This window comes from Carcharhinus amblyrhynchos, chromosome 35 (assembly GCF_965287045.1).
Source record: "Carcharhinus amblyrhynchos chromosome 35, sCarAmb.v2.hapA, whole genome shotgun sequence".
Lineage (NCBI taxonomy): Eukaryota > Metazoa > Chordata > Chondrichthyes > Carcharhiniformes > Carcharhinidae > Carcharhinus > Carcharhinus amblyrhynchos.
In genome coordinates, this window is record NC_137358.1 from 11,812,224 (window position 1) to 11,835,975 (window position 23,752).

The 23,752-nt window shown below is 51.7% G+C and overlaps 1 protein-coding gene across 1 annotated transcript; it reads left to right on the forward strand.

Annotated features, from left to right (window-relative positions):
- The first annotated feature begins 889 nt into the window (after positions 1-889).
- On the forward strand, positions 890-23,752 carry LOC145361633 (cytochrome P450 2J2-like). The gene is made up of 9 exons (XM_080217512.1): positions 890-1,267; positions 3,150-3,312; positions 8,885-9,037; positions 12,726-12,886; positions 14,238-14,411; positions 15,518-15,659; positions 16,568-16,755; positions 18,498-18,639; positions 22,871-23,752. Exons 1-9 carry the CDS (start codon positions 1,052-1,054, stop codon positions 23,068-23,070), a joined length of 1,539 nt encoding a protein of 512 aa, XP_080073638.1. The 5' UTR covers positions 890-1,051; the 3' UTR covers positions 23,071-23,752.

Below are 23,752 nucleotides of genomic sequence, written 5' to 3' on the forward strand. Positions count from 1 at the left end.
GCACATTCTCCCCATGTTGGCGTGGGTTTCCTCTTGGTGCTTCAGTTTCCTCCCACAGTCCAAAAGACGTGCTGGTTAGGGTGTGTTGGCCGTGCTAAATTCTCCCTCAGTGTTACCCGAACAGGTGCCGGAGTGGGGTTTTCACAGTAACTTCACCCACAATCGTCCAGGATAAGTGTGTGTGTGTGTATATCTACTTCCAAACATTACCAAATAAACATACTTCAAGTGAGCTTACATTAACACTGCAATGAAGTTACTGTGAAAATCCCCGAATTGACCGGCACCTGTTCGGGTACACGGAGGGAGAATTTAGCACGGCCAATGAACCCTAACCAGCACAGTCTTCCAGACTGTGGGAGGAAACCCACGGGGGAGAATGTGCAGACTCCACACAGACAGTGACCCGAGCCGGGGGTCGAACCTGGGTCCTTGGCACCGTGGGACAGCGCTGCTAACCACTGCGCCACCGTCTCCCCAAAAACTTAAAGATATGAAGGAAGGACAGCAGAGGGGTTGCTGGCAGCAAGCTCTGCCAGAAACTGTTGGCAAATGACACAAACCCTTTTGCACTGACACACAAGTGTTGCGGGCAGGCCGGCATTGGACATGGGTCAAGGGGGGAGGAGGGAAAACACATTGTTAGGACGGAGGGGGCGCGTTGGGCCGAGTTTCCCGTGCTGTTTTGTTCTTTGACTGAGTTGGACAGGGTAAGAAGCCTGACAACAACAGATTAAAGTCCAAACAGATCCACCTAACTCTATCGGACTGCAACCCGGTGTTGTGAGACTTCTTGCTGTACTGACAGAGAGCGTGAGAAAACTTTTCCCTCCCCCGCCTCCCCCAGCTTCCAGACAGCGAGCAGCCACTCCTCCCCATGGAATGATGTAACAAGTCAAACAAAAGGGAAAGTGGATTCTGAACTCATTACGTCACAGGAATTGGCCTCGTGAAGTAAACATTCCCCAGGCTGTTTGTCGGAGGAGAAGCTGCTCTGCGACTTCGAGTCTTTCGTCCCGCAGCCCCGAGCGACAGCGTCCGCCTCTGAGAAATGAAGGCATTGGCCTGGTTGCCGGAGCTGCTGCCTTCCCAGTGGCTCGGTCATTTCACCGTACAGACCCTGCTCGTCTTCCTGGCCACCTTTTTAGCCGCATGGCTCGCCGTGAAGTGGAGGCGAGGCAGTGGACTGCCCCCTGGACCGCCCGTGTCCTTGTTCGGAAGGAGCAACTTCGAGCAGAGCAGGATGCCGCACCTTGCTCTGGATGAGGTAAAACTCGAAGCAGGAGAAGGCCCTTCGAGCCTGTTCCATCATTCACCACCATCATGGCTATCATCAAATTCAATATCCTGATTCCTCCCCCCTCACTCCCAATTGCAATCAAAGTGTTCAAGTAATAAGTTCTAACGTCAGAACTTGAGAACAGAGAACGTTAAGTGCTTACGTTTCTTTTGAACCAGTGCAGCCCGTCAGTGCAAATACAACTTCCTAACCTTTCATGGCCCAGCACTACATCTCAGCGACTTCCCAAAATGTACATCGTTTGGGGGGGGGGGAGCCAACGGCCTACCTGACTTATGGTCCACTTGGCAACCCTGTAGGCCCTGAGGGCCCTGGCCAGCTTCCAGCTATCTGGGACGTTTCCATGATACCTTCTCCATCCCGCAGCCCCTGAGATACCAGGAAGTGGGGGGGGGTGTGGTAGTCAGAAGGTGTAGCCACAGCCTGGCTGCAAGGCCCCAGCATGGGCTTGAGGCCTTCCTCCTCCCTCGTGCTTCCTGTGGGGCCCCCCTGTGTCACTCCATGGGACCATAGTGCTTCTGCAGTGAGCTCTGCCGTCACCGGGCGCTACCAGTCCTGGAGGACCACCTTCGTCCTACCAAGGAGGCCGACTCGAGTCGGGGGCCACCTCTCAATGGCCGCAGCAAGTGCCCTCTGAGACTGGGCCATGCTTTGGGGCCCCTCAGCCGCGACCCTCTAAAATTGTTCTCAAGGGTTGCTGCCGCAGCCCACTGTGTCTCAGCGCTGTCCCGCTGCATCTCCTGCAAGCTCTCGAGCCTCTCAGCCATGGGCCGCAGAATCTTGAGAAGCCTGTTCTGTCCCTCCACTGTGGCCTGCTGTGACTGGGCCATCGCTTGGAGCCTGCCACCCATGGTGAGGAACACCGCCCCCATTCCCGCCCCCAGGCTTTCCACTGCAGATGCCGTCCTTGCAATGTGTTGGCCTGGCAACCGAGCAAGACAGGGCGGCCTGAAAACTTCCCAGCAGCCTCTCAGGGGGTCCAGTTTGGCCGCCAGCCCCTCCTGCATTCGCTGTTTGCTGCAACTCCAGGGGGAGGTGATCCCAGAGGCCCAGCCTGGGGCCAGCGGAGCCCTGGCTTCCGGCCGGGCCCTCCCCCCCCTTGCAGGCCAGAGGCCTCGGACACTCCCTCCTCCACCCGATGTACATGATCAGACGTATCGTCCTCACCAGAGAGTGACCCAGGAGCCTCAACGCTAACTGGATTCACCGATGTGTCAGTATCTGGGATACACGCCAAAGATGTGTGGGGTTAGGTTGATTGGCCGTGCTAAGAAATTGCCCCTTCGTGTCCAGGGATGCGTAGGTTAGAGGGGATTAGTGGGTATAATATGAGGGTAGGGCCTGGGAGTGGGAGTCTCCAATCGGAGCTGCAGGATTTCGGGCCCGTAAAGCCCCGCCCATAGGCATCTGTAACGCGATTCGGAATTTTTTTTTGGGTAGAGTGCATACGGGGAGGCCTCAGAACGGGACTAAATGCCAGATCTGAAACACTCCCAGTTCACCCAGCACTCGGAATTAAAATGGTCAAATAGTGCCCGATGGCCCAACCTCTAGGCCTCTCTGCGTAAAGAGTTCCACTACCCTTTGTGAGGGGAAATTCTTCCTCATTTCTGTCTTCAGTGGGCGACCCTCCTCACTCTGACATGATGTCCTCTGCTCCGAGGCTCTCCCACTAGGGGAAACAACCTCTCAGCTTCTGCCTTGTCAACCCCCCGTGAATCTGACATGTCTCAAGAAGGTCACCTCTCATTCTCCTAAACATTAGCTTAGTAACGGCATCGGCTCTCAAATTGTTTTGTTTTTGGTTGATTATTGGAAGGTGGATAATTTCTCTTTCCTCCTTTCCCAGCTGGCCAAGGAGTACGGAGATCTTTTTACTTGTCACATCCTCTGGGTTCCCTTCGTCGTCATCGGTGGGTTTGAGCTCCTTCAGGAGGCGCTAGTCCAGCAGGGCAGGGAATTTGCAGGACGCCCCCATTTCAACTTCTTCGAGAAAATGACCAAAGGGCAAGGTACGAAAGTCTTTTTTTTCCCATCGCTCGAAGGCTAATCCTCAGCATCAAAGCCGAAACTTTGCTCATCTCCTACGCTATGCCTCTTTCAAAGTGGTTAGCCCCACAGGCCCAGGTTCGATTCCAGCCTCGGGTCTGTGTGGAGCTTGCACGTTCTCTCCCCATGGGTTTCCTCCTGGTGCTCCGGTTCCCTCCCACAGTCTGAAAGGCGTGCAGGTAAAGTGGCTTGGCCACGCTCAATTGTCCCTTAATGGTCAAACATGTGTAGCCAGGATTGGTGGGTTGGCCATGCTAATTTGCCCCTTAGTGTCCAGAGATGTCAGGTTAGGTAGATTGGCCATGCTAAATTGCCGCTTAGTGTCCAAAGATGTGTAGGTTAGGTGGATTGGCTGTGCTAAATTGCCCCCTAGTGTCCAAAGATGTGTAGGACAGGTGGGTTGGCCTTTCTAAACCACTGCCCCTTGACATGTAGTGGTGTTACCATCACTGAATTCCCCACTATCAACATCACTGGGGTTACCATTGACCAGAAACTCAAGCAGACTAATCACGTTAACCCAGTGGCTACAAGGGCAGCTCAGAGGCGAGGAATGTGTGGCGAGTGACTCACCTCCTGACTCCCCAGAGTCTGCCCAACATCTACAAGGCACAGGTCAGGAGTGTGAGGGAATACTTCCCATTTGCCTGCGGCACGGTGGCACAGCGCGATCCACCCTGCCACCGTGCCGCCCAAGAGAACAAAATCTAAATAGTCGAGCCCAGAATGAAATCACAAGTGTTTGGAAATGGCAACCAACACTTCATCAACTTTACACATTCAATCCAGCGGGGTGGGCAGACAGGTGGCAGATGGAGTTCAGTGCAGGGGGACAGTGTGGGGTGAGGCATTTTGGTGGGACGAACATGGAGAGACCAAATTAAATAAGGAGTAAAATTCTTTAAGGGGGTCCAGGAGCCGAGGGAACTGGGTGTATGAGCACGGAGACCATTGAAGGTGGCAGGACAGGTGGAGAGAGCAGTTAATGAAGCTCATAATATGAGTTTTGGACCACTTGTGTCTCCTTAGTATATAAAAGGAAGAGGCTGGCTAGGGCGAATGTTGGTCCCTTAGAGGATGAGAAGGGGGACTTAGTGGTAGGGGATGGGGATATGGCTGAGGTCTTGAATAACTTTTTTGTTTCGGTCTTCACGGAGGAGGACGTGAATAATTTGCCGGGTGTTAGAGATGGAAAGGTGGTAGGACTGGAGGGTCTCAATGACATTGCTGTTACTAGAGAGGCGGTGCTCGACAGACTGGAGGGGCTGATTGTGGACAAGTCCCCAGGACCGGATGGAATGCATCCGAGGGTTCTGAAAGAAATGACGGAGGTGATAGTGGATGCCTTGGTGGTTATTTTCCAGACATTGCTGGATTCCAGGGAAGTGCCGGAAGATTGGAAAATGGCTAATGTTACGCCGTTGTTTAAGAAGGGTGCCAGGCAAAAGGCGGGGAATTACAGGCCGGTTAGTATAACATCTGTTGTAGGTAAAATGTAAGAATCCGTCATCAAGGAGGAAATAGCGAGGCATCTTGAGGGGAATTGCTTGATAGAGCAGACGCAGCACGGTTTCATTAAGGGGAAGTCGTGTCTGACAAATTTACTGGAGTTCTATGAGGATGTGTCTAGGGCGGTGGATAGAGGAGAGCCGGTGGATGTGGTCTTTCTTGATTTTCAGAAGGCGTTTGACAAGGTGCCTCACAAGAGGTTATTGCAGAAGGTCAGGGGACATGGAGTTGGGGGTAGGGTGTTAGCATGGATAGAGGATTGGTTGTCAAATAGGAGGCAGAGAGTGGGGGTCAATGGGTGCTATTCGAATTGGCGGTTGGTGACTAGTGGAGTGCCCCAGGGGTCGCTGCTGGGGCCTCGGCTATTTACCATTTATATAGATGATCTGGATGAGGGAACCGAGTGTATGGTGTCGAAATTTGCTGGTGACACCAAGATTGGTGGAACGGCAAATTGTGCGGAGGGTGTGGAGAGTCTGCAGAAGGATCTAGATAGGCTGGGTGAATGGGCCAGGAACTGGCAAATGGAATTCAATATTGGCAAATGTGAGGTTGTCCACTTTGGTAGGAAGAATGGTAGGAAGGATTATTCCTTACGTGGCGAAAAACTGCAGCAGGCGACAGTGCAGAGGGACCTCGGGGTCCTTGTGCATGAGTCGCAAAAACCCAGCTTGCAGGTACAGCAGGTGGTCAGGAAGGCGAATGGGATGCTGGCCTTCATAGCGAGGGGGATTGAATATAAAAGTAGGGAGGTCTTGCTGCGGCTGTATAGGGCATTGGTGAGGCCGCAGCTGGAGTACTGTGTGCAGTTTTGGGCGCCATACTTAGGCAAGGATATTTTGGCCTTGGAGGGAGTGCAGAGGAGGTTTACTAGGCTGATGCCGGAGTTGAGGGGGTTGAGCTATGAGGAGAGGCTGAATAAACTGGGCTTGTACTCGTTAGAGTTTAGAAGAATGAGGGGAGATCTCATTGAGACGTATAAGATGATGAATGGGATGGATAGGATAGAGGTGGAGAGACTCTTCCCACTCAGAAAGGACAGTAGGACTAGGGGGCACAGCCTCAAGATAAAGGGGGGGGGGGCGGTTTAGGACGGAGTTGAGGAGGAACTTCTTCACTCTAAGGGTGGTGATTCTCTGCCCGTTGAAGTGGTGGAGGCTACCTCACTAAATATTTTTAAGACGCGGGTTGATGGGTTTTTGATAAGAGAGGGGATTAAGGGTTATGGGGAGAAGGCGGGAATGTGGAACTGAGCCACGACAGATCAGCCATGATCTTATTGAATGGCAGGGCAGGCTTGAAGGACTAGATGGCCTACTCCTGCTCCTATTTCTTATGTTCTTATGTTCTTAGTACAACCGCCAATCTCACTCAGAGCTCAGAGAATCCCTACAGTGCAATAGGAGGCCATTCAGCCCATCATGTCTGCACCGACCACAATCCCACACTGGCCCTATCCCTATAGCCCCATGCATTTACCCTAGCTAGTCCCCCTGACGTTAAGAGGCAATTTAGCACGGCCAACCCACCGAACCTGCACATCTTCGGACTGGGGGAGGAAACCGGAGCTCCCGGAGGAACATAAGAACATAAGAAATAGGAGCAGGAGTAGGCCATCTAGCCCTTCGAGCCTGCCCCGCCATTCAATAAGATCATGGCTGATCTGTCGTGGCTCAGTTCCACATTCCCGCTTTCTCCCCATAACCCTTAATCCCCTCGCTTATCAAAAACCCATCAACCCGCGTCTTAAATATATTCAGCGAGGCAGCCTCCACCACTTCAACGGGTAGAGAATTCCAGAGATTCACCACCCTTTGAGTGAAGAAGTTCCTCCTCAACTCCGTTCTAAACCGCCCCCCCCTTTATCTTGAGGCTGTGCCCCCTAGTCCTACTGTCCTTTCTGAGCGGGAAGAGTCTCTCCACCTCTATCCTATCCATCCCATTCATCATCTTACATGTCTCAATGAGATCTCCCCTCATTCTTCTAAACTTTAACGAGTACAAGCCTAGTTTATTCAGCCTCTCCTCATAGCTCAACCCCCTCAACTCCGGTATCAGCCTAGTAAACCTCCTCTGCACTCCCTCCAAGGCCAAAATATCCTTGCGTAAGTATGGCGCCCAAAACTGCACACAGTACTCCAGCTGCGGCCTCACCAATGCCCTATACAGCCGCAGCAAGACCTCCCTACTTTTATATTCAATCCCCCTCGCTATGAAGGCCAGCATCCCATTCGCCTTCCTGACCACCTGCTGCACCTGCAGGCTGGGTTTTTGCGACTCATGCACAAGGACCCCGAGGTCCCTCTGCACCGTCGCCTGCTGCAGTTTTTCGCCACGTAAGTAATAGTCCTTCCTACCATTATTCCTACCAAAGTGGACCACCTCGCACTTGCCAACATTAAATTCCATTTGCCAGTTCCTGGCCCATTCACCCAGCCTATCTAGATCCTTCTGCAGACTCTCCACACCCTCCGCGCAATTTGCCGTTCCACCAATCTTGGTGTCATCAGCAAATTTCGACACCATACACTCGGTTCCCTCCTCCAGATCATCTATATAAATGGTAAATAGCTGAGACCCCAGCACCAACCCCTGGGGCACTCCACTAGTCACCATCCGCCAATCCGAATAGCACCCATTCACCCCCACTCTCTGCCTCCTATTTGATAACCAATCCTCTATCCACGCTAACACCCTACCCCCAACTCCATGCCCCCTTACCTTCTGCAATAACCTCTTGTGAGGCACCTTGTCAAACGCCTTCTGGAAATCAAGAAAGACCACATCCACCGGCTCTCCTCTATCCACCGCCCTGCGTGGGGGAATCCCATGCAGACATGGGGAGAACGTACAAACTCCACACAGACAGTGACCCAAGCCGGGAATCGAAGCCAGGTCCCTGGCGCTGTGAGGCAGCGGCACTAACCACTGTGGCACCGTGCCACCGTCATTATTAATAGGTGCATAGAGTATAAGAGCAAGGAGGTTGTGCTGAACTTGTACAAGACACTGGTTAGACCACAGCTGGAATATTGTGTACAGTTCTGGGCGCCACACCATAGGAAGGGTATGAAAGCATTGGAGAGAGTGCAGAAGAGGTTTACAAGAATGGTCCCAGGGATGAGGAACTTCAGTTACGAGGAGAGACTGGAGAGATCGGGACTGATCTCCTCGGAGAGATGATAGCTCAGAGGAGATGTGATTGAGATGTTCCAAACCATGAGGGGGCTGGTCAGACTAGAGAGGGAGAAACTGTTCCCCTTCGTAAAAGGGCCAAGAACGAGGGGGACGCAGATTGAAAGTGATTTGCAAAAGAAGGAAATGTGATATGAGGAATATCTTTTCCACGCAGCAAGTGGTTGGGGTCTGGAATGCGTCGCCTGGAAGGAGGCAGGTTCAACCGAGGCACTCGAGAGGGCATTGGATGATTATTTGACTCGAGGCAATGCGCAGAGGGTACAGGAGAAAGGGCAGGGAAATGGGCACTAAGCCATGGGGTGGAATTTTCCCATTCTGCCCACCACGGCAATCGTAGTGGGCGGAACACGGATCACGCAAATGTCCGTTGACCTCGGGCTGGATTTTCCCGGCAGGAAAACCCCAACTGAATCCGCCCACCACGGAACTGGAGCGGGCAAGGGGCGGGAAATGGAAACGTCGGTTAACTTTGGCAAGGATCTTCCAGTCTCGCTCGAGCGAGGTCGCAAAATCCCGCCCATGATGTTCGTTTGGCAGGCTAGGTGCAGAGACGATGGCCCAAATGGCCTCCTCCTGCACCAGGCCAATTGTTTGGTCCTGCATATCGTTAATTTTAATTGATAGATGGTTTTTGACCCAAGGGATGTGGGGGCAAAGGCGGGGATATGGAGTCAGAGCACGTGGTGGCCTGGAGTGAAAGGGGTTTCAAGGGGGCCTTCCTTGTACGTTAATCAGCTTTGTCACTGGCTCTGAAAGGTGTTGAGAATTTTTTCTTTGCTCTCAACGTGAGAATGCGTTATTTACACCCTGTGTCCCCCTTTCTGACAGGCATCATCATGGCCCCCTACGGAAGGTCCTGGAAACAGCAACGGAGATTTGCACTGACTGTCCTCAGAAACTTTGGTTTAGGAAAAATTGCCTTTGAGGAGAAAATCCTGGAAGAAGCCAAGTATTTGACGGAAGTCCTTAAGGCATCGATTGGTAAGCTCTGCGGCCTAGTTTTATTTAAGACAGCACAGGGCCCGATTCTCCCATCCTGAAGGGGCCTGTTGTGTGCGAGGCCGAGGGGACGGGGCCTACTGTGGATTGGGCCACAGGGGCGAGTGATGGGGGGTACGGGGGTGGCTGGTCTCACTGCCACGCTGCATTGGGATTGGCCAGAGGGAGGCCAGCGATCGGGGCATGTGGGGGTGGGTCTTTTGGGGGGCGTTGGTAACTCTGCCTCCCGGGGGTGGGGTCTGCCCCCTTGGAAGGGGGTCTGTCTCCCAGGTGGTGGGGAGGGAGGCGGTTGGTTCTGATAATGTGGGTTGGGGAGATCATCACTACTCGGGGACATGGGGTGGGGGCTGGAGATCGGGGACAGGGGAGGTAGGGGCTGGCCCGTGAATGCTTATGCGGACTGCAATCAGGCTATGGTCGGGGGGGGATGCTGGAGGGGCAACACGGTGGGTGTCCCGGGATGGCCAGTGAAAGAGCTCGCCAGCTAACTGCAATCTGACAGTTCGGGGCCACTGCGCGTGTGCAGAGTTCTGGAAAGGTCAGGCTCCAGTGGGAATAGGCCCCACCCTGCCCGAGCTTTTAATGATATCCACAATGGCGACCTCTGCATTGCACAGAGTGCAGGAGATTCGAGTCTGAACTCCCAATAAAAAGAAAAGACAGGGGGCGATTTACACCAGTTCCCTTTCAAATTTGCCTGGGGAGAATCAGACCCACAGTTTCCGAATAATTTGTCCGAGTCTCCCGGATTCTTTGGCGAACAACTCCAGGCACTGCCACCAGTGACTCGGGGAGAAAAGAAATTCTCGTGTCGGTAAATTGTGGCCCGATCTTACGGGCCCGGTAGCCGTGGGCCCAAATCCCACAATAGCTGCTAAGTCTCGAGGGGCACGGCCAGGAACAGGATGTGGCAGATGGGGTCTGCAGAAATGGGGGTGAGGGGGAGATCTCACCGGTGCAAACAACAGTGGCACAGTGGGTTAGCGCTGCCGCCTCACAGCGCCAGCGACCTGGCTTCGATTCCCAGCCTCGGGTCACTGTCTGTGCGGAGGCTGCACATTCTCCCCATGTCTGTGTGGGTTTCCTCCCACAGTCCGAAAGACGTGCTGGTTAGGGTGCGTTGGGCCTTGCTAAATTCTCCCTCGGTGTTACCTGAACAGGAGAGTGGCTTCTAGAGGATTTTCACAGTAACTTCACTGCAGTGTTAATGTTAGTGCAGTGTTAATTAGTGCCACACGTAGGCTCGCGTTAACACATGAGGGCGAAAGGTTTGGATATATACAGGCTAAATGAGCGTTCAAACTAAAATTCCACCTTCTTATTGAATTCAGATTTCCCCGTCACCATCTGGCCTGTGAGGAGTGACTAACACTAAACCAAATAAGGATAGATTTTTGAACTACGGCAGACAGGTCAGAGCTGTGGTTACCATTTATGGTGAGGCGATATAATTAGCATGCAGTTTGGGATGAATATTTGGGAGTTGTTTTACGAGTAACTCCACTGGCGCACACTCAAACATTGTGATTGGCGATATCATTGGCTGACACCAGAGAACCTTCTAGAAGGTTGGGAAACTTTGGGGATGAAGGGAATGGCCAGAACTCTGCCAGCTTGCCCACCACACAAGCGGAGCTGGGCGAGCATCCAACAGCGGAATTCTCCATTGACCTCGGCGAGAATTTCCAGTCTCGCCCAGGCGAGGCCATCAAATCCCACCCAATGTACTCCAGCCTCTTGGGCGGGATTTTCCGGACACGCTCGCCACAGAACCGGAAAATCCGCCCCCCCCGAGATCAACGGATCTTTGCGCCATCCGTGTCCTGCCCGCTACAATTTCCCGTGGCGGTGGGACAGGAAAACCTCCCCCCCGCCCTTTTGTCTCCAGCGATGAGTCAAGACTCACCGTGGCAAAGTGTGGCCTGAAGGAACATCTTCAGGATATAGAGCAGAACTGTGAGGGTGAGTCCACCTCAGGAACGAACCAGGACAACTCATTCTAAATTGGATAGCATCGGTTTCCAGTTGAAGAGTTAACGTGAAGAGTTGAAGAGGAAGACTTGAAGTGTTGCAACTGTTGGAAGTTTATTAGTTAAATGTTGAATAACCAAAAGTTATTTGTTAGTGTCACAAGTGGGCTCACATTAACACTACAATGAAGTTACTGTGACAATCCTCTAGAAGCCACACTCCTGTTCGGGTAACACTGAGGGAGAATTTAGCACAGCCCAATGCACCCTAACCAGCACGTCTTTCGGACTGTGGGAGGAAACCAGAGCCCCGGAGGAAACATGGAACATAGAACCCTACAGTGCAGAAACAGGCCCATCAGCCCATCGAGTCTGCACCGACCACAATCCCACCCAGACCCTACCCCCCATATCCCTACATATTTACCCACTAATCCCTCTAACCTACACATCCCAGAATACTAAGGGGCAATTTTAGCATGGCCAATCAACCTAACCCGCACATCTTTGGACTGTGGGAGGAAACCAGAGCACCCAGAGGAAACCCACGCAGACACGGGGAGAATGTGCAGTCTCCGCACAGGCAGTGACCCGAGGCCGGGAATCGAACCCGGGTCCCTGGCGCTGTGAGGCGCCAGTGCTAACCCACTGCACCACTGTTGCTTGCACCGGTGAGATCTCCCCCTCAGCCCCACCACCCCCTCTGCCCACCCCGTCTGCTGGCACGAACCAGACTTCAGCACGATTGAACACACCACTCAAGTGGTTTAACACCACAGGGTCCAACCAGCTCAGTCTCTCCCCCATCCCTCACCACCCATCGCACCCCCCACCCCACCCCACCACCACCAGTGAGTGACTAACTACTGGTTTTCAAAAGTGAAAACCAGCTGTAATGACCACGCCAGGGAAATGCCTGGAGTCTCCAGGGGATTGAGTGACCAGGTTGGGCATGTACCCCTGATACCCTGGCAGTGCCTCCTTGGGGTGGGGTGGGGGGTGGGGTGCGGCGCCGGGGGACCAGTGCCAAGGATGCAGTGTCACATCAGAGGGCTACCCTCCCTCGTTTATCTGAGGGTGGGGAGGGGAGAGCCCCAATGATTGGAGAAGGAGGGGGGTTTGAGGTGGAGGTGGGCGATCCTGATGTCTATGAATTCCCGGCTTGCGTCACTGCGTGTGTGGCGTCTGCACTCCGTGGGTTTCCTCCGGTTGCCTCCCACACTCCGTGCTGGTCAGGGTGCATTGGCCGTTCTAAATTCTCCCTCAGTGTTACCCCGAACAGGGGCCGGAGTGTGGTGACTTGGGGATTTTCACAGTAACTTCATTGCAGTGTGAATGTAAGCCAACTTGTGACGCAAATAAATAAATACTCTCGACTTCTACACTCCAGACAGTTTGCAATAATTGCTAACATTTCATTTTGGGTTCCTGTTCCCACCCTGGTCACCAGGACATTGAAAACTGTAAGTGGGTGGGTGGGACTTTGAAGGCCGCTTGTGTCAAGGCCACAAAATCCCACCTGAGATCAAGAGATTTTGGCATGGTTCCCCCTCCCCACCACCTCCCGCCCGCTGCGATTCCCGTCGAGAATGGGAAAGTTTCAGTAGTGGCATTAGCCAGAGACGCCCTCTGGAGCAGGTCGCGACTTCGCCACCGACCCATAGAGTTCTGGTTTGCTCCGTCCTCTCTCTTTTGTGCAGGAGGGCCCTTCGATCCGACCCCAAAACTCACCAATGCCGTGTCCAATGTGATCTGCTCGGTCATCCTGGGAAAGCGATTCCATTACAAAGACAAGACGTTCACACGCCTGGTGGAACTCTTCCGAGACAACATGGAAATTCAGACATCAAAGTGGATGCAAGTAAGGTCAAGAGTCAAAATTTCCTCTCCTCACGGGCAATCTCCTTTGAATAGAGCAACTGATGTCAAGAACGTGGCTCCTGATTCCGGAGCATTCGGAAGCAGATGGAAACATAGAAGAAAAGGGGCAGGAGGAGAGCATTCGGCTCATCGAGCCTGCTCCATCATTCATTGCAATCCTGGCTGATCGCCCAACTCAATAGCCGAACCCTGGTTTTGGAATGTGGGAGGGAACCGAGCCATCCAGAAGGAACCTACGCAGACAGGGGGAGAACGTGCAATCTGCTCCCTCACAGCGCCAGGGACCCGTGTTCAATTCCAGCCTCGAGTCACTGTTTGTGTGGAGTTTGCACGTTCTCCTCATATCCGCGTGGGTTTCCTCCAGGTGCTCTTGTTTCCTCCCACAGTTCAAAGAAGTACAGGCTAGGCGGATTGGCCATACTAAATTGCCCCTCGGTGTCCAAAGATATGCAATTTCGGTGGATTGGCCATGCTAAATTGCCCCTCGGTGTCCAAAGATGTGCAAGTTAGGTGGATTGGCCACGCTAAATTGCCCCTCGGTGTCCAAAGATGTGCAGGTTAGGTGGATTGGCCATGCTAAATTGCCTTAGTGTCCAAAGATGTGCATGTTAGGTGGATTGGCCATGCTAAATTGCCCCTCGGTGTCCAAAGATGTGCAGGTTCAGTGGATTGGCCACGCTAAATTGTCCCTTGGTGTCCAAAGATGTGTAGGTTAGGTGGATTGGCCATGCTAAATTGCCCCTCGGTGTCCAAAGATGTGCAGGTTCAGTGGATTGGCCATGCTAAATTGTCCCTTGGTGTCCAAAGATGTGTAGGTTAGGTGGATTGGCCACGCTAAATTGCCCCTCGGTGTCCAAAGATGTGTAGGTTAGGTGGATTGGCCATGCTAAATTGCCTTAGTGTCCAAAGATGTGCATGTTAGGTGGATTGGCCATGCTAAATTGCCCCTTAGTGTCCAAAGATGTGCAGGTTAAGTGGATTGGCCATGCTGAATTGCCCTTTAGTGTCCAAAGATGTGTAGATTGGACGGATTAACAGAGTAATTACGTGGGGATAGGACCTGGGTAATTTGCTCTGTCGGACAGTCGGTTCAAAACTTGATAGGTTTCCAAAAGACACCCAAGGTTGGAATCGAGCCCACGTTCCTGGTAATCTGAGGCATTATCGTGAGCCACAGCGCCACCGGGGCCAACCATTTGCTCATCAGTGGCTCTGTATAAACGCAGAGTCTTCTTGCGTTAAAGCTGTCTCTAAAGGTGACAGTTCCATGCTTGGTGAATAAGGCAGGGATGGAGGATCACTCACAGGAATCCCTTTGTGCTTTCTGACAGATGGGTTTCGTCATCCCCTTCATCAACTCCGTCCCTGGGCCTCACCAGAGGGTATTCCAAAACCAGGCATTAATCAATGCCATGTTTCAGGAAATTATCAGTCAGCACAAAGACACGCTGAATGAGGAAGTGATCCGCGATTTTATTGATGCCTACTTACTGGAAATGGAGAAGGTAAGCACAGCGGCTGGATTTAAACTTCAATCTCTTTCCGTTTAGAATTCCCAAACTAAAGGCTACCAGTCAACTCAACCTCAACTCGACAAGCTAGCGGCACGGTGGTTAGCACTGCTGCCTCACAGGAACCCAGGTTCAATTCCCAGTTTGGGTCACTGTCTGTATGGAGTCTTCACGTTCTCCCCGTGTCTGCGTGGGTTTCCTCCGGGTGCTCCGGTTTCCTCCGAAAGACGTGCTGGTTAGGGTGCATTGGCCGTGCTTAATTCTCCCTCAGTGTACCCAATCAGAGGCCGGAGTGTGACGACTAGGGGATTTTCGCAGTAACTTCATTGCAGTGTTAATGTAAGCCGACTTGTCTCACTCATAAATAAATACATTTTTATTTGATTCCGCGATTATGCCCTCGGAGTCTAAACTCTCCCATGAGGGAACATTCTCCCACGTGCCGAACCCCATTAAGAATCTTATAGAATCATAATCCTACAGTGCGGAAGGAGGCCATTCGGCCCATCAAGTCTTTCCGACCACAATCCCACCCAGGCCCTAACCCCATGCATTTACCCTAGCTAGTCCCCCTGACCCTAAGGGGCAATTTAGCACGGCCAATCCACCTAACTCACACACCTTTGGACTGTGGGAGGAAACTGGAGCACCCGGAGGAAACCCACGCAGACACGGGGAGAATGTGCAAACTCCGCACAGCCAAGCCGGGAATCAAACCTGGGTCCCTGGCGCTGTGAGGCAGCAGTGCTAACCACTGTGCTACCGTCCAATGATTATATATGTAGTCATATCTTTGTCGACCAGCATGGAAACAATGGGCCAAATGGCCTCCTCTGCTGTAAGCATTTGTGAATCTGTATTCCTACTCACGTTCCAACCCGCTCAATGATTGTTTGCTATTGGGATGCAATTGGGAATGCTGACAGCAAGAACCGGAATTCTTCCATCTCGTTCGCTCCTGCCCTCCTGCCAGTGAGAAGGGAGAACTTGACGCTCAGCCAAGAATTCATACAGCGCAGCAGGGATCGGAGAATCCCAGTCACAGGCGAGGTCGGAGGTTTCCAGCGTAAATCCTTGAAGCAATGACCTTTGTTTTCCAGGAGCGGAATTCTCCTGACTCATGTTTGACAGAAGGAAACCTGCTCCAAAACATTAATGATCTGTTCATGGCTGGCACCGAAACCACAGCAACCACTCTACAGTGGGCCATTCTCTACATGATGGCTTATCCAGAAATACAAGGTAAAATCTAGGCCTCTGGCCTCCTGTACCACCAGACGTCCCGCGATTCGAGGTACAACCATTGAACGTGTTTCCGAAGTCTCAAAGGCTCCGCGCCGCTGGGATTCACCAATCATGCCCATTCCAGTCCCCGCTGCCAGCGAGAACGGAGAATTTGACGCTCAGCCAAAACTCCATTCACCGCAGCGGGACTGGAGAATCCCAGCGGCGGACGAGGTCGGAGAATTCCAGCGTCCAATTTTCAAAGAGCTGTAACAGGTACAAGCTGAATGGCACCCCCGCCCCCTCCCCACCCTTACTGGGCCCGCATGCTTACAATACATAGGGTGGGAGTTTCTGGCTGCGTTCACCCCAAGACTGCAAAATCCTGCTACGATTCCCATTGCAGGCAGGATGAGAGAATTCCGTCCATAGCATCATAAAACACCTACAGTGCAGAAGGAGGCTGTTCAGCCAATTGGGTGTTCACTGACTCTCCGAAAGAGTATCTTACACAGGCCCACCCACCTCCTATCCCTTTAAACCTACATATTTACCCCATAACTTATACATCTTAGGACACTAAGGGGCAATTTAGCATGGACAATCCACCTACTCTGCACATCATGGGACACTAAGGGACAATTTAGCATGACCAATCTACCTAACCTACACAACTTGGGACACTAAGGGGCAATTCAGTGTGGCCAATCCACCTAATCTGCAGGACCCGAGTATATGGACTTAACAAGGGGTGTGTGCCTGGGGAATTCTGTTTTTATTTAATATCCTGACAGAATGCATTAATTATCATCGAATTACCTGGAACAGTAGAGGCCCTTCAGCCCATCGATACTTTGAAAGGCAGCTCATGGGCCAGGCCTCAGCTGTTATCCCTTCAGATTTTTTTTTTAACTCTCTCATTACAGAAAGATGTCAGAAGGAGATTGACGAGGTTGTCGGCTGGTCTCGAACCCCCTCCATGGAAGACGTCCCCAACATGCCGTACGTCAACGCTGTTGTCCACGAGGTGCAAAGATTTGGGAATATTGTCCCGCTGTCAGTTGGCCACGCGACAACACAGGACACCATCTTGAGGGGTTACACAATCAAAAAGGTGACTCTGTTTTTTAACCCTGTGTTTCTATTTCCCTACTTGAGTGAGACCGAAAATTCCCATCCGAGATCAATGAAGACTTCTGCTTTCAGACCCTTGTGGGTCTAACCCGCACATCTTTGGACTGTGGGAGGAAACCGGAGGAGACCCACACAGACATGAGGAGAATGTGCAAACTCCACACCGACAGTGATCCGAGCCGGGAATTGAACCCAGGACCCTGGAGCTGTGAAACAGCAGTGCTCACCACTGTGCTACTGTGCCACCCGTTGCCCTCATGGCTTTCCTCCGGGTACTCCAGTTTCCTCCCACAGTCCAAAGCTGTGCGGGTTAGGTTGATTGGCTACGAAATTGCCCCTTAGTGTCCAGGGATGCGTGGATTAGTGGGTATAATATGTAGGGATATGGGGGTAGGGCCTGGATGGGATTGTGTTTCGTGCAGACTCGATGGGCCGAAGGGCCTCTTTCTGCACTGTAGGGTTCTATGATTCTAACTGTACAAGACACAGGCAAGGCTACATGTGGAGAACTGCCTACAATCCTGGCTGCCCCACTGTGGGAAATTCTGGACTCCCCCACCACCAGGAACATCCTTTCTGAATCTCCCCTGGCTAATCCTGTTAGAATTTTATACATTTCTATGAGATCCCCTCTCACTCTTCAATGAATACAATCCTAGCTGATTTTGTCTCCCTTCATGTGCAGTGGCCCAGTGGTTAGCACTGCTGTCTCACAACACCAAGGACCCAGGTTCGCTTCCCATCTTGGCGGGCACCACGACAGCTCTGTGACTATCACTGTCTGCTGTGCAGTTACAGGGACCCGGGTCGGATCTCTGGCTTGGGTCGGTGTCTGTGGGAGTTTGCATATTCTCCCCGTGCTTGCGTGGGTTTTCTCTGGGTGCTCCGGTTTCCTCCCACACCCCCAAAAACGTTCTTTTAGGCTGTTTAGTGTTAATAAATTGGCCCTAAATTGGATCTCCCTTAATCTGCTGCCCATATAATTCTCTAAAGTTGCACCCCCTTTATTGTGGAGTCCATGAGATGTAGACATAGGTGGAAGAAGGATTGGAATGAGGCACTCACTGAGTGTTAAAATGGGCGGCGTGGGCTTGTAGGGCCAAAGGGCCTGTTTCCTGTGCTGTGTTGTTCTTTGTTCTTGGATCCTGGATCCGTACAGAGTTTGCACATTTCCTCTGAGTGCTGTGTCTGTGGGAGTTGGCACATTCTCCCCATGCTTGCGTGGGTTTTCTCCGGGTACTCCCGTTTCCTCCCACACCCGCAAAAAACGTGCTCTTAGGCTGATTGGTGTAACAAATTGTCCCTAAATTAGTCTTCCCTCAATCTTCCCCAATCGGCGTAGACAAAGGTCATGGGTGGAGGAGGGCGCTCATAATGTTAAAATGGCGGCGCGGGCTCGTTGGGCCCAAGGGCCTGTTTCCTGTGCTGTGTTGTTCTTCGATCTTTAATCCAAAAGACGTGCTGGTTAGACGCATTGGTCTAGTTAAATTCTCCCAAGGTGTGGAGACCAGGGGGATTTGCACAGTAACTTCATTGCAGAGTTAACGAGGGCCTTACTTGTGACGAGAAAACTTTACGGAACTGCTGCCCGCCTCATCTCCCTCCCTCGCTCGCGATATCGTAACCGTTGCCTCTCTTCGGGTTCCGTATCCTCTGGGAGAAATGATGACAGCCACCCTACAGCTCAATAACGCGAGGTATCTCGACCTGTTGTCTCTCCAGGGAACTTCCGTCATAGTGAACATGCTATCGGTGCTGTCCGACAAGAAACAGTGGAAGGACCCCAAACAATTTAATCCAGAGAATTTCCTGAACGAAAATGGGGAATTCTCCAAGCCGGAAGCGTTCATTCCATTTTCCGTGGGTGAGTCGATTCTTTCAGGATCCCGGTTGACGGTCAGTCCGTTTAATGTCACCCCCTCGACCGAGGAACAGGCACGGAGTCCCGTTCATCCAAAATTCCTTCTCCCGATTGGCGTAAAGTCGTTGGTTGTGATCTCACCACCCGTTCCGCCACTGCAAGGGAGAATTTGGCACTCAGCCAACTCTCTCCTCCCTGCATGGCGGGACTGGAGAATCCTGCCACGTTAATGGCTGGGAAATTCCGGCCCTAAGAGTCCTGATTTTCCAGCCACGCCTGTCCCAAAACTGGCAAATCCCGCCTGAGGTCAAGAGAGCTTGGCCCCCTCCCCACCCGCTATGATTCCTGGGGCTGGCGGGACAGTAAAACTCCCTGCCCCCCCAAAAAAGTTTTACAGCTCACGAAGAGGCCCTTCGGCCCATTTTTTTCTGTGCTGGCCATCAAACACCAATCCGAGTCCCATTTTCCAGCACTTGCTCTGTGGCCTTGTAGGTGTTCCAAGTGTTCATCTAAATGTTCCTTAAATGTTGTGAGGGATTCCCGCCTCTCCCACCCGCTCAGGCAGCGAGTTCCAAAGAGCTTTTTCCCAAATCCCCTACAAATCCCCTGCCCCTTACCCTAAATCTCAACTTTTGACCCCTTTACTAAGGGGAGAGCTCCTTACTACCTGCCTTCTCTCTGTACCCTCTGAGGCTATGCCCCTCGGATCCTCAGTCTCTCTCACTAATGGAAACAGCTTCCCCACGTCCACTCTACCTAGGCCCTTTTATTAATCTGTAAGTTTCCATGAGATTTCCCCTGTCTTGTCAGCCCTCCCAAAATGCATCACCTCACCCTTTCCAGGGTTCAACACCATTTGCTGCTGTTCTGCCAATCTGCGCAGCCCATCTACATCACCCTGTAATCCAAAGCTTTCCTCCTCACGATTTCCGTATCATCTCCAAACTTACTGATTCTACCCCTCACAGCCACACCTAGATCATTAATGAACGTTATAAACAACAAGGCTCCCAGCACCGATCCCAACATCACAGGGTTTAGGCTTCCGGTGCCAGAAACAACCGTTCACCCTCGCCCTCCTGCTAAGACTATTTTGGATCCAATTGCCCACGTTGACCCGAATTTAGGGCGGGCACCGTGACACAAGTGGTTGGCACCACTGCCTCACAGCGCCAGGGACCTGGATTCGATTCCCACCTCGGGTCACCGTCTGTGTGGAGTTTGCATATTCTACCCGTGTCTGCTTGGGTTTCCTCCGGGTGCTCCGGTTTCCTCCCACAGTCCAAAGATGAGCGGGTTGGGTGGATTGGCCATGCTAAGTTGTCCCTTCGTGTTAAGGGGGCTGGTGAGGGTAAGTATATGGGATGGGGCCCATTGAGAGGGGGGAGATACAAAAGGGTCCAGAGGGGCGATTTTTTTCACCCAGAGGGCGGTGAGTGTCTGGAACAAGCTGCCAGAGGTACTGGTAGACATGGGTACAATTTTGTCTCTTAAAACGCATTTAGATAGTTACATGGCAGCACGGTAGCGACCACGCTGGTTGGTGCAGAGTCATAGAGTCATCAGGGTTTACAGCATGGAAACGGGCCCTTCGACCCAACTCAGCAGTGCCACCTTTTTTTACAAACCCCTAAGCAAATTCCAATTGCCCGCGTTTGGACCATATCCCTCTATACCCATACAATAGAACCATAGAATCCCTACAGTGCAGAGAGGCCCTTCGGCCCATCAAGTCTGCACCAACCACAATCCCACCTATGCCCTGCCCCCATATCCCTACATATTTTACACACTAATCCCTCTAATCTCAAGCACCTCAGGACACTAAGGGGCAATTTTTAGCACAGCCAATCAGCCTAACCCGCACATCTTTGGACTGTGGGAAGAAACCGGAGCACCTGGAGGAAACCCACGTAGACACGAGGAGGACATGCAAACTCCAACAGACTCCGAGCTGGGAATCGAACCCAGGTCCCTGGAGCTGTGAAGCAGCAGCGCTAACCACTGCGCTACCGTGCTGCCATGTAACTATCTAAATGCGTTTTAAAAGACAAAATTGTACCCGCCTCTACCAGTACCTCTGGCAGCTTGTTCCAGACACTCACCGCCCTCTGGGTGAAAAAAATCGCCCCTCTGGACCCTTTTGTATCTCCCCCCTCTCAATGGGCCAAATGGCCTCTCTCTGCTCTATAAATTCTATGATCCCAGAGGCTCTTGCCTTCTTGGTCTGTTTCTCATACGGGACTTTGTCAAAAGCCTTACCGAAGTCCTTGTAGACTACATCAACTGCACCACCCCCATCTACACACCTAGTCACCTCCTCGTCGATTCCCTCTGCTATCTGTAAACCTTTAGGTTTCTTTTTGGTCAGAGACTGGCGTTCGTTTCCTGTGCGAGAACATAGAACATTACAGCGCAGTACAGGCCCTTCGGCCCTCGATGTTGCGCCGACCAGTGGAACCAATCTAATGACCCTCTAACCTAACCTATTCCAATATTATGCATTCGCCAATCCACTGACCATTTGAACGCCCTTAAAGTTGGCGAGTCCACAACTGCTGCAGGCAGGGCATTCCACACCCTTACTACCCTCTGAGTAAAGAACCTACCTCTGACATCCGTCCTATATTTATCACCCCTCAATTTAAAGCTATGTCCCCTTGTGTTAGCCATCACCATCTGAGGAAAGAGACTCTCACTGTCCACCCTATCTAATCCTCTGATCATCTTGTATGCCTCAATTAGGTCACCTCAACCTTCTTCTAACAAAAATAACCTCAAGTCCCTCAGCCTTTCCTCGTAAGACCTTCCCACCATACCAGGCAACATCCTGGTAAACCTCCTCTGCACCCTTTCCAATGCCTCCACATCTTTCTTACGATGCGGCGACCAGAACTGTACGTAATACTCCAAGTGTGGCCACACCAGAGTTTTGTACAGCTGCAACATGATCTCACGGCTCCGAAACTCAATCCCTCTACCAATAAAAAAAGGAACAATTTTTAAATCGAGATAGCCACGTGGTAAAAAAGGCACGAGTAAGGTTTTCATTGTAGTTGATCTGAGACTGGGTGAGAGGTGGGAGTAGCTACAAAAGGTGGACATAAAGTTTTTCTTGCATTTATTAGTGTCACAATCAATCTTTCATTAACGCTGCAATGGAGTTACTGTGAAAATCCCCTAGTCGCCACACTCCGGCACCTGTTCGGGTAACACTGAGGGAGAATTTAGCACCGAACCAGCATGTCTTTCGGAGTGTGGAAGGAAACCGGAGCACCCGGAGGAAACCCACGCAGACACGGGGAGGATGTGCAAACTCCAGAGTGACCCAGGCATGGAATTGAACCTGGGTCCCCGGGGCTCTGAGGCAGCAGTGCTCACCACCGTGCTGCCCTATGCTGTGACAGTGAACATGTACACTGCATAGTGTTTTATTGATAATACAGAATAAAGAAACGTACAGCACAGGGACAGGCCCTTCGGCCCACCAAACCTGTGTCGACCATGGTGCCCTAGCTAGGCTAAAACAAAACCTTCTGCCCTTACTCAGTCTGTATCCCTCTATTCCCTCCCTATTCTTGTACCCAACCAGGTGCCTCTTAAATGTTGCTAATGTGCCTGATTCCACCACCTCCTCTGGCAGCACATTCCAGGCACTCCCTGCGTGAAAGATTTCCCCCTTAAATTTCCCCCGTCTCCTTTAAACTTTCCGCCGTTCACTTTCAGCACCTTGTAATTGACACTTCCGCCCTGGGGGAAAAGCCTCTGACTATCCACCCTGCCTCTGATCATTTAGTCGACCTCGATCAGGTCTCCTTGTCTTTCCAGTCAAAACAATCCTGGTTTATTCAACCTCTCCTCGTACCCTCGAGACCAGGCAACATCCCGGTGAACCCTTCTTTGCGCTCTCTCCAAAGCTTCCACGTCCTTCTGGTAGTGTGGTGACCAGAACTACATGCAATGCTCCAAATGTAAGGTTTTATATAGCTGCAACGTGATTTCCCAACTCTTGTACTCAGTGCCCCGGCTGATGGAGGTAAGCATGCCATATGCTTTCTGAATCACCTTGGTCACTTGCGTTGCCACTTTTAGGGAACTGTGGACCTGATGCCCAGATCCCTCTGCACGTTAATGTTCCCCCGGTTTCTCCCATTTACAGTAAACGTAAACCATCCCGGACTGATTCGAGCGAGACTTATTTTTCATCTCGACTCATTCATGTTGAATTCCCTAGGTCTGCGAGCGTGCCCAGGAGAAAAACTGGCCAAGATGGAGCTCTTTCTGTTTTTCACATCTCTCCTTCAGAATTTTGAGTTTTACTGGCCTGACAAAACCTCGTCTCCAAACCTGCAAGCTGAATACAAAGCGACTCTCACCCCAAAGCCGTACAAGGTGGGAATAAGGTGCAGGAAGGCGTCAGACGATCAACCGTGACCTCAACCATAGAATATCAACAGGCCATTTGGCCCATTGAGTCTGCACTGACTCTTCAAAGGAGCATCTTACCCAGGCTTATCGCGCTATCCTATCCCCGTAACCCAGGCATTTACCTCGGCTAATCCCCCTAATTTACGTATCTTTTTACACTAATGGGGCAATTTAGCATGGAATCAACTTAGCCTGCACACCTTTTTACACGAATGGGGCAATTTAGCATGGCCCATCAACCTAATTTGCACATCTTTTTACATTAAGCGTCAATTTTACATGGCCAATCCACCTAACCTACACGTCTTTGGATACTAGGGGGCAATTTAGCATGGCCAATCCACCTAACGTACACATCTTGGGACAATAAGAGGCCATTTATCATGGCCAGTCCACCTAACCGACACATCGTTAGATATTCAGGGGCAATTTAGCATGGCCAATCAACCTATCAGAAGCTTCTTTGGACCGTGGGAGGAAACCAAAGCACCCAGCGGAAATCCATGCAGACTCGAGGAGAGTGTGCAAGCTCCACACAGAAAGTCACCTGAGGCCAGAATTGAACCCTGATCCATGGTGTCGCGAGACAGCAATGCTTGCCACTGGGCCGATTGCTGGTGTCAGATGGCACATTAGCACGTGATTAACATAGTTGTGTATTGTGTGATTAAAGCCCGCAAACAATAAA

What these genes read in the sequence shown, in the direction of transcription:
- LOC145361633 (XM_080217512.1), top strand. Translation starts at nt 1,052, where the DNA reads ATGAAGGCATTGGCCTGGTTGCCGGAGCTGCTGCCTTCCCAGTGGCTC. An exon ending in AGTCCTTAAGGCATCGATTG is followed by an intron (nt 9,038 to 12,725) that starts GTAAGCTCTGCG and finishes TCTTTTGTGCAG; the next exon opens with GAGGGCCCTTCGATCCGACC. An exon ending in GGGGTTACACAATCAAAAAG is followed by an intron (nt 16,756 to 18,497) that starts GTGACTCTGTTT and finishes TTGTCTCTCCAG; the next exon opens with GGAACTTCCGTCATAGTGAA.